At 51.5% G+C, this 10,928-nt stretch overlaps 1 protein-coding gene across 1 annotated transcript in view; it reads right to left on the bottom strand.

Moving 5' to 3' along the window:
• sv (paired box protein shaven) overlaps positions 1-10,928 on the bottom strand; it is a 125,125-nt gene that overhangs the window by 18,455 nt on the left and 95,742 nt on the right. The window contains exon 4 of the mRNA XM_017903103.1: positions 6,687-6,884. Coding sequence (XP_017758592.1) covers positions 6,687-6,884 — 198 coding nt within the window. The remainder of the gene's footprint in view (positions 1-6,686; positions 6,885-10,928) is intronic.

Genomic DNA, 10,928 nt, shown 5'->3' with positions numbered 1-10,928 from the left:
CGCTCTTCCAACAATGATACCGGCGAGTCAACAGTCACGAGGATCCTCTAAGCACAATGTAACACACGATTTATAATATATCGTCTCGAAGCGACACCTCTTACCCCTCGGCTCCCAGTCAAGAGGATACAGTCTATCTACGAGCCATTATGCGTTTCGAAGGCAGGAGATTTATGCGAGGCTCGCCGAACCGATCCCCGAATCGCCTCTCATAGAGTTGTCGATCCTTCAAATTCTTCCGGTGTTTGCCACGGTCATTTGCATCTCGATGCAAATTTTCTGGTTCGCGTTACGCGACGCTGATCCCGGCGATGCTGAAAAGACAGGACGACTTGTCGCTGTCGGTTAAGTTTCTTCCTGACAATGACGCAAAGTGCGACGCTTTGGCCGCCATTTTCCCGCCTATTAATCTCCATTTGCCGCTTCTATTTTTAATGGAAATTTCGCTGGTCGATTCGCAATTGCGGTTACCGAACCATTCCGTTCGTCTACTCTACCCCTTTGCCTTTAATTCCACGCATCATCCGTCTAGATTTCAGATACGGACGAATGATAGGATGCATCGTTGAAACGTTTATCGCTTTAACGAACGGGACGTCGGAAAGAGTATGCACGAGTGGCAGGAACGCGTTCGTTCGGACCGTGTCATTCGTAGGGGATCATAGATGGCGAAATCTCGGTTCCAGCCGCGGCGGCAGAGTGACGTCGCCATTTTGTGCCACGCTCGATTACTAGGCATATTACGGTGGCCGCGCGGCGCACAATAATATTCGATTAAACTTCTCCGTGATTACTTCATTGGAGATAGCCGATTAATCTTCGAATATTCGACGGTTCATTAGCTGTCAATCATCGGGCGTCATCGGGTTATTAAACGGCTGTATCCGCGAGTCATCGGTGCTCGGCACACAAATTCCATCCTTCCCTCGTTAGCGCTATCATGGCGTTGCAATAGTCCTCGCGTTAGTCATGGTGGCGTTGCTGCACACCAGTGAAACCCGAATCGAATATTTTCGCCGTGAGATATCGAATGCGAGCCTCGTTGACGGTTTCCTTAATTAGCGCGGTGTAATATTTTCCTCAACTTCCTCCACTTTCCATTCCACTTTCATGTGTGTCCACTTTTTGTGCATCCGAGATACGATCGTTCGTACGCAAAGCTGACTGACAATCGGGCAAACGGGATATAATTCCCCTGGTATTTCGAAACCGCTGAACGCGGTATAAAGTCGCCAGGCTTTTGGTTTCGAAGCGGAGATTAATAACGTAGATAGTGACGCCGTGACCCACTTCGTTGACCGTTGGAAATCAGTTTTTGCGGTAAATTCCGTACCGATGAATTTTATCGAACCAGCAGGGAAATATATCCAGGCCGATCGAGCGTTCTTCGCTAGCGAGATCTTCCAGTCCCTTTCGATTACGATCCAAGCATCGACGAATTATTTCTCGCGATCGTCTCACCGGACGATTTTGACGGTGTAGTGGCCGAATAACTTTAGTATTCCAGCTCTCGGCCAAGAACAAAAGGGGACGAAGCATTATGGGCTGGCAGAGTAGGCGGCCATCCGGTTTCATTGCGGTTCCGTCTGTCCTCTGACGTTTCCACGGCAACCTGGATTGCGTATCTCGGCCGGCTGCCTGGTCCTCCTCGTCGTTGTCTTCGTTGTTGTGGTCGTGGCCGTCGTCGTCGACGTTCAACCCCTGAGCTGCTCTCTCTCCTCTGTGTCGCAGCATCGTTTCCCTCCGTTCGACGCCGGGGACACGGAGGATACCGTAATTGTAACTTCATTTGAGGCTAATTTCGACCGAGGGGGGTATGATGAAACGCGGTAATAATTGCGTTATCCAGACAAAGGACGGTTATGGATACGCGCCGCCGCCACCGCCGCAGCTCTCAACGTGGAGCATCATCCCCGGATCCTCCGGCCAACCCCGAGGGTGCTCCCGCTTTACGTAGGAGGGGTCTATCCGCGCTCTGCCGCTCGTTCTGCAAATATGGCTGCTTTAACGAAACTTCACCGCGCCACGGTGCACCATATTGTTTCCTTCCGACCGCGTGTGCGGCATTTAACCGTGATATAAAGGATCCCGGTTTTCCTTCGTTCTCGCTTCCAATTTCGCTAATTTTTCCGCCGACTTTTATAACTTTCCAGAGTTATCGCGTCGGGGTGCGTTGGAAACCCCTTTTCCACCGATCTTCCTTTAAATCCCAACCCCTTCGCGCGGGGAAAAGATGGACGTAGGAAAGAACGGAGGACATATCTCAGCGGGGAAAACCATAAAGGTTGTCTAGCGTGAGAAAAGGGGCCAGAAGAGAGATTCTCTAGTTCCCGGACGAAATCACACGGCGAAGAGAGATTCGTGGGCGATCGGGAGGGAAGTCGGTTCCTCCCGCGGAGTCGATGGAATGGTAAATAAGGCAGTCGGTGGGCAGGCGTTATTTATGGGGATGTAATTTAATAAGCGAAAGATGAACAGGGAGATACCGGTGACGCGGAGCGGAAAGTCGAAAGTGGCATGAAAGTAGCAGCCATCCTATTGGCCACCCTTGTCTCTGGCGTCGCGGAGAACAGCCGGCCATATGGCTTCTCGGGCCGGCGCTCCTGCGCCAAGCTCGAGCCGCTCCGAGGCTTCCGGGGGTGCGAAATGATATGGAAGTAATGGAGAGCGAGGCAGAGAGCCTGGTGGCATCGCCTCCTCCACGGGAGATTGACCCGGCACGATAGCAGAAAAAGGAGAGCGTTGCTACGTTCGCGATGACAGATTGATACAATTCCATCGAGAGATTCCGAGCGACAGATTTCCTACCAACTGTTGTTGCCTCCGTTGGTCATTACGTCGAATTAAAGTTACGGGTGAAGCTCGGTGGGGATGATGAATAGGCCTCGACGATCGTGTATTTCCATTCGACCTGTTGTTAACCGTGTCGTTTCACGGAATACTCCTCGAACGCGGAGTTGCTCGGGATTGTGCGACAAGAATACAGGAATTCGGGCGACTTGCGAGCAAAGTTAACGCACCCTTGGCAGTTAACAGGTTAAGAGGTAGCCAGGACGCGAGATAGATGTACGGGTGGAAGACGAGGAAGTCGAGGGAGTGATCCTCCCTTAGGCCCGCACTATCGACTCCGTGGAAGCCGCAAGAAAGGGCGAACGCGCGAGGCACACGCGAGACCGTGACGTCTCGGGGGTTGCGTGGTGGAAACGAGAAGAAGGAGGCTGTGAAGCCGGCGTAAAGCCCTCGGGCGAACCTCGCTCCTTATCGATCTGCCCCTGAGACTTCCTCCGCGGCCGAAAGGAGGAAGGCGTTCTCGGGGAGAAACGCGGAGAGGAGAGAGAGAGAGAGAGAGAGAGATAGGGAGGCAAAGAGTCGAGCCTCTACACGTTCCGTTCGATTTCGTGTGTGCGTGCACGTATACGTAAGATAGACCTCAACTGAGAGCCGGCTACTCGAGCGTGACTCCGCAGCCGAAGCCGAGCCTATCAATATTTCCTCCCGAAATTCGCCCTGGTACCATCGCAGCAATTTCTCTTTTCTTACTTTCCACTTGCATCGCTCCTCCGACGTTTTCTTCTCTTCTTTCCAGACGTTTATTCAACAAGGAGACGATTTTCTATTCGCTTCGATGTACCGATTTGAAGCAAACGTTGTCGAATATTCCTGGCTACGTACGATCCTTTCACCGATAGCTAATACCGATATTTAACGGAGAAAAAGGGGGTAATTACCTTTGCGTGGTCTAGTAGATAAAGTTGTCGTTAAGAAATTTAGATAGTAACCAGATCGCGGACAATGGCAACGAGGAATAACGAAGAAAAGTCGTTCGTTCCACTCTGCCAATTTACTAGTGGCTTAATTTGCGTATTTCAGCGAGGAAAGAATCATAGTGGCCATAAATTTTACGATCAGAAGCTGACAAATGCTCGAGCAGAGATGATAAATAAAAGGAAAAGAGGAAAGGCACTTACCGCGAGTTTAACTCGTAAGGATTTCTTTAAGAGGACAGGTTCTCTCGTGGAAATTCGAGGACGAAGGAGTTACAGAGCGGCGAGCGAAGAAGACGAGCAGAAGAAAATGGGAAAGATTGCTCGGTCGATTCAGCAAAGTAGAAACAAGGCTCGAACGGTTACCGTCCAATCTTGGCCGCGTTTTTCGCCTGTTTTTCCGCGCCCCTCGATCCCGGGTTGATACTCGGGATATATATCTGTTATTTTTCGCGAAAGCCACTCCATTATTTCGCTCTCCTCGGCCGGAGCTTTTTTACCGCCTGGCCACCAACGTCCCGCTTCCTTTCTCTCCGCTTCTCCGTGTCTCCCGTTCGCGGCCGGTCTCATTCCGAAGTGCCCCGGCAAAAGCAGGACAATACATTATATTAGCCGTATCATTATTTCTCCGTACGAAAGCTAGCTCGAAGCTAGAAAAACCGAGACACGCTCATAATGGGAGAAATCCCGGCGCGCTCGCCGCCTGCACCCCGGTATTCCATGTTTCTGCTTCCACCACCGCAGAAATCCAGCTTCGAGTCGCCTGTGTCTTCGTTGTCGTTTCATCCCTCTCTATTTTCTCAACGACGTCCAACCTTTCATCCCGTCGATAACGCGTCTCTTCGTCTTCCTTTTGCCTCCGGATATTTTCCCTTTGCGTCATACGCGGTATATTTCGTATTCCGTTGAAACCGAGAGGGGAAATCGATCAGGATCGATCGTGCAAAATTAATTCAACGGATTTCTCTGAGACGCGTTTTCCTGACACGCGAATTCTAGCGATTTCTCGCAAGTTCCCTGTGACTCGGCATCGCTGTTTCTTCCGCGAAAGGATCATCGATTTCACCCGCGCCGAGATCGAGGAATAGATCGATCCTCGGCGATCGATCGACGTAAACAATCGCTTAAGGGATCGGGATCGTACGCTTTCCGTTGGGTGGATTTCAGGCAGAGGAGCATCGCGCGTTTCTATCCATTGCTCGGCGAGCGGAAATACATTTACCTACACGTAGACAGGCCGGAAGGTTGCGGGCTGGGTGTACGTGAGTGGGTGAAGGTAGGATAGGTGCATGTAGATAGCGCGGTGGGTAGGTAAGTATCCGCGGGGTAAGTTTTTCCAGGCGATCTGCTCTCCGGATTCAGATCAATACCCGCCATCTGGGCCTTGGGTCGGGGATACGGACAAGGAGGAAAAGGAGAAGGTGGATGGAGAGAAGGTTGACGGGGTGCGAGAGAGAAAGAGGGAGACAGAGCGAGAGTGGAGAAGGTGGAGGAGTCACTCGAGCAACAAGCCACCGCCGCACCCTCCGCTGCAATCCTAGACACATCGAAAACCTCGGCCAGAAAGCAATTCCTGTACCTACGTACGCCCACGTTTCACGCTACCGTGACCATCACGACACCATCCGCGTCGCCCTCGTGGAAAGAATGGAAATATGTGCGCGCCCAAAGTTCCGTGGCCGCTTTCGGGCTATCCTCGCGTCGAAAGGGTGTCGAAGGATTTTCGTGCGACGAGTCTTTGAAAATATTTCGGAGCGACGGTATAGCTTATGGAGGTTGGTTTGGACGAGACAAAGACGGTAGTATCGCGACTTTTCGCAACGATGGTTGGCCCAGTTTCGAGATCGATATCGAAGGAGGATTCTTCGTTGGAGGTAGAATGGACGGAGAAACCGCGAGGACGAGCGATTCGAACGATCGTGCGTACCGCGGCCGCCTAACGTGCAGGCCAACTAATTTGCGTGCGTTTCCATTAACGGCCGTGGCCGGCGGAAATCGCGTTAGTGGATTTCACTTGCGCCAGCCAATTCGATCCGCATTACGCTCGATTACATTATCAGGCCTGCGGCGTGCAGGGGGTCGAGATCGCGCCGGGTGGAGGACGAGAGGACGATGAAGTAGTAGCCGCGTGCAGGGATCGTCGGATGAAGCGGGAGATAAGGTCTTAAGTAGCGACTGATTAAATCTCGGGACATATGTGTGCCGATCAATGGTACCCCGGTGGTCTCCTTCTTCTGTCTCCTTCCCATTCTCCTCGCCTTTGTCTATCTCTATTCTCTTCTCTGCCTCTTGTCCGCTTCTCGAGCTGGCTTTTCTGTTGCTCGAAAAAGGGGATCCACTCGTTCAGTTTGCGCGGTGCTGATACGCTGTAATGCCGTCTCATGGGAGCTCACTCCCCGTTCCATAGGGCATCCCTTTACCCGTGGATACTCGTGTTCCTAGCCACGTCGCCCCTACCCCGATTGCTCGATCTACTGGGCGACGTAAAAACACTTGAATTAATCGGCCCATTCCCGAAGGAACCTGCGAAAGGTCAATAGGATCGGGGTGGCGGACCGGCTGTACGCGCTTATCTCGATGCACGACGGCGGGGGATGATTCTTGCTCGGCACGTCGGATAACTAATCGCTCCCATTGGCGATCGAGCTAAGCATATGCTGTTCGCACCCCCTTCGCTCCCTTCCATTCTTCTCCGCGATAAATTTCTCGTCCCGACCAGCCGATTATCGAGTCCGCTATCTAGCTACGTCTCTATCGATGCACTTACGATTATAAACGGTAGACGAAACGCGTTTGGGATTTCTTCGCGGGTGATTAAACGGCTACGTTGATTTTCGTCTTCTTGATTGGACGCGAAAGAGTATCGCTGCGGTATTTGCTCGAAATAATTCGATGTAACTCGCTAGGATAGTTTTGACTCACCGGTTGATGGAGGAGACGGATGGCACGTTGTCCTGCGAGCAAATGCCCTCGGCGAGCAATCGGTCCCTGATCTCCCACGCGAACATGGTCGGATTGTCCCTCTTGTAGTTAGCGATCGCCTCGACGACCGGTGGTGTCGCTACCTTCGGCTTGGAGCCGCCTATAACGCCAGCCTTGAAGCTGCCAGTTTCATAATACCTGCGAACAGAAAGAAACCAACTCGATGGATCTATGTCGCGATTCTATTACACTCCTCCTGTCCCGTTCCTATCCCGTGACTTTTCAAAATCGTCGCCGCGTCTACTATTTCCGTCGGGTCGGAAATTCGACCCCCTATCCCTGGAAACTGTCTTCAAAACGCGATTCGAACGGGCGTTTCGTCTTTCTCTCTGTTTCCCTCGATCGGAAAGGGGATCGGAGGGCAGAGAAAGAGAGAAAACGGGGGAACGATCGTTTTTCCCGCGACGTGCGGCCAACGTCGGAATAACGAATCGCCGTCCAGCGACGCGTCAACGACCGGCTGTTTTAAAACAAACGGCTTCGCCCTCCCCCTTCCTCACTCTGTCTCTCATCCTCTCGTCGTTCCCTCTTTCTCTCTTTCTCTCTCTCTCTGCCGTTTTCTCCCTCTTCTTTCGTCCCTCCACCCAGCCCTCCCGGCGCGTGTATGCGCGTGCGATGGCCAATCGCGATTGGCCCGCCGTGAACGCGCCCTTTGTGCCTAATTAGTTAAATAATATCTTCGCTGGTGCTTAAATTCAATTACGCCAGAAAGCCCGCAATAATGGTCCGCTTGTGGGCCGCCTTGATGGATGTGGGTCCGCCGCCGGCGTCGACTCATGCCCGCTCCACTACCGGCCAATTTTGTGCTCTCTCCGCGCCCCTCCTCCACCCCCGCCCCGTTTCCAACCCTTTTCTACCCGCCGTTCGTTGCGACCCGAAACGAGAAAAATTGCCCGGCTGAAATTCGTCCACGCCGTTGCATCTCGGGCACCTCGTTCTTTCCTCCGAACTGCAACCGATATCCTGGACTGGACTCCAGGACCGAGAGGATAACGGAGCACAGGGTGGTGTCTGGTGACGGACACGGACGGCTCGTTAAACCGTGAGAAGCTGATACGGCCTGGCTCTCGATACGAGGCCTGTCGCTGTCAATTCGACGGAGAAATTAGCGATCCACGGGGAAACCGGCGTTGCCAGGTAGCGATGTCAGCCGCGGAGGGAACGACGTCGAGAGAAAGCGGTCATAATCGTGGATCGGTCGGAGGGAAAGCTCGAAATCGATCCGCCACGTTGGAACTCGATTATCGGGGCTGGTCGTTTCGATCGGGATTCGTCACGAGCAACGTAATAGAAACTTGCATCGTTGGTGGGTAGGAGTTACTCGCTCGTGTCGCCAGTCGTTAAATCGTGTCACGATCGCTACGCGATGCATCATTCCGCGATATCCACCCCGAAGAGGAAGAAAATATACACCGTCACCCGTGAACCTGTTACAGTCGAAAGCGTCAGAGGGTCCCCTTAAACGATCAGGGCCGCGTCGCCCCGCTTCGACGTTATTACGATTATATCTGCCGTAAAACCCCATTCCCGGCCCACATGGCGATGCTCACCCGTTCGGTCCTTCTTTGTTACACCCCCACGTTTCACCGTGAAATGCCCATTACGTCGCGCGATTTTTGAAATCGACCGAGGTAGAACACTTCACCCCAGCCGCATTAAGTCTGATTTTCAACGAGCTTGCCGGCGAACCCACGATATTCCGAGGTCAATTTCACTTTGTCGCGTTCCCTTTTTGCCACGCGTCTGTCGAAGGGATGTTAGCGTCGGCCATTTTGGAGTAGACTCGAGTTTATCATCGCGAGTCGGGATATTTCACAAAGTTCTCTGTACTAGGCATCGTCGTACATGTCGCGTAATCTTTCGAAGATTAAACGCAGGTGACGAAATTAACATGAAAGGGACGTTTCTCGAAAGCTCTTAAAAATGGTACTTGGGACGAGTGTCACCATTGACAACGGTTCCCCGTCAAATGGAACTTTTCAACGGGATCTTCGTGAACCTTTGCCTAGCCATGATCCGACACTTCCGTTTCGTTTGTGCATATGCGTGGAAATCGTGGCGATTCCGCGAAAAACAGGCGCACAGGGCGTCGCGACGTATCAGTGGCGCGTGACTGCGTAAAGCTTCGGCGCTAACAGCGTCTCGTCGTCGAGGTCTGAGACCGTTTTCGCCGCAGTTTCGCGAGAAAAAGTGGCTGTAAAGTCTGCAGCTTGTAAAGTTGCAAGCGTTCGAACGGTAGAAATAAAAAGATTCGACGTTCGACGTGGTTCGAAGCGATCCTCGCGTGTTCGAGGATGCAAAAATATTCAAAAATGATTTATGGGAAGCGTAGGAATTCAGAAATAATTAAAACGCGTTATTTCAGAAACGTATGAATATTTTATATTGGAAAGTTGCGAGACTATTCGAGTAATTTCTACTTTTTGATAAGTATAAAAATAATTTCCGATTTCTTTTGTCGATGGTAGATTAGAAATTTGTCCGTCGATTGTAACTTCTTTATTCCTGACGAAGCACCAATCAGAGAGGTAGGAATATCATTCGCGTCGGTTGGTTTCTAAATTTTAATCGAGCACCGCGCGTTCAGAAAAAGCGAGAAGTGCCGGGAAAAAGTCGCAGTTGCTCCATCTTGGTCGACTTAATTTATTCCTACTTGATGTTTTTGAATAAGCGATTAGGAAACCGATTGCGAAACAACGGCCGTTGAACCGCGTTTTCTTTTCCCGCTTTTGATTCACACGTCGCTCAGCCGACGCAGGAACGCTATGCCAGCGCGACTTATCGATCCGATCGGCTATAAATCCATTGAAAAATAAGTCTGCGACTCGACGTTAATATACCTGTTAATTTCTGTTCATAACACATTGCCGTTAATATCGCTGCTCGATAAATCGCTCGGGCATCGCGCGTTTGATTAAAATCCTCCCGGATTTACGACTAATCGGGAGCCCAGCGGCAATTTCCTCCGAATGAATTTCGTTAATTTTCTACGTCGAACTCGTCCGCACGGGAAAATTCCTATAATCACCCTGTCAACGTTCGAGAAACGAAAATTTCCATTAATTACGCGTCGGCCACGTAACCCGTGAAGCCCGGTCGAGGCTCGAGTAGAAAGGGTACCTGGCAGTCAGACATTGCACCTCGGCGGAGTGGAGCCTCTAACCCTGGTATTCGAAACATTTACTATCACCTTGATAGAACGTTCTAAAATTCTCCAAGCGTGATTACGAGTTAGTATCTTGGTCCACGAGCAGGCTATCGAGGAACGTCATCCAACGCGCGCCATCAGACGGAGGGTAATAAACTGTTCAAATTCGATTCGCATGATGTCCAAAGAAGAAAGATAGGAAAATCCGAGGGACGGTAACTGGAGAAGCAGTAAAGTAGTAAATAACCTAGCCGGCCTATCGCACACACGCGCAGAAGGATATATGTGAAAGAGCGAACTATACGCGACAATGATATTCCAGCGACGGGGACGTATGACATTCGGGCCATCAAAACGGCACGAGGCCACCCGTTATGTAACGCGGGGCGGAGGGTGGAAAAAACATGGAAACCGCATATCGTCGCACCCGCTGGCACCCCCCACCGTGGACGGAAGAGGGGTGGTTCCTTCCTTCCGGCGTCGCAGTTTCGTCCCAGGGTTCGTTCGCCTCGTGGTCCTAACAGCGTCTTTAATTAAATCACTCCCGGACCAGGAATAGTCTCCTTTTTTGCTCGACTCCTCCTGGCCCTACCCCCGTTTCTGTCTCTCCCCTGTCCATCCTCTCTTTCCTCCGCTTCTCCGCGTTCCGGCGTCCTTGGCCACCTCGAACGCTCGCGGAAATTACGGCGTTACGTCTGCCATGGCAAACTTGATCTTTCACTAAATCATTCGCGCCATCGCGTTTCCGGCCTTTTGTCTCGAATCGACGAATTAGACAGTCACCCGGGCGGAACGATCTCTCTTCTCTCCTCCGACGATGAAACTTTTATGGCAATCTCTAAACACAGTCCTTAAGAATTTTTATCGTTTTCGCATCCTGCTAAGCTCTACTTCGATCGTCTACGATCTTCCCTCCGATATCATCGATATCGACCGTTCTTCCGAGAAGTTAGGAAACGTCCAAACGAAATTCCACGTTTATTTCGACCCTCGTGCACACTGAACCTGCCTTGGACGACGTCGTAGTCGGACGA

Source organism: Eufriesea mexicana, unplaced genomic scaffold (assembly GCF_001483705.2).
Source record: "Eufriesea mexicana isolate 0111107269 unplaced genomic scaffold, ASM148370v2 scaffold2119, whole genome shotgun sequence".
Taxonomy (NCBI): Eukaryota; Metazoa; Arthropoda; class Insecta; order Hymenoptera; family Apidae; genus Eufriesea; species Eufriesea mexicana.
Note: the sequence above shows the minus strand (reverse complement) of the source record. Positions and strands in the feature narration are given on the sequence as shown.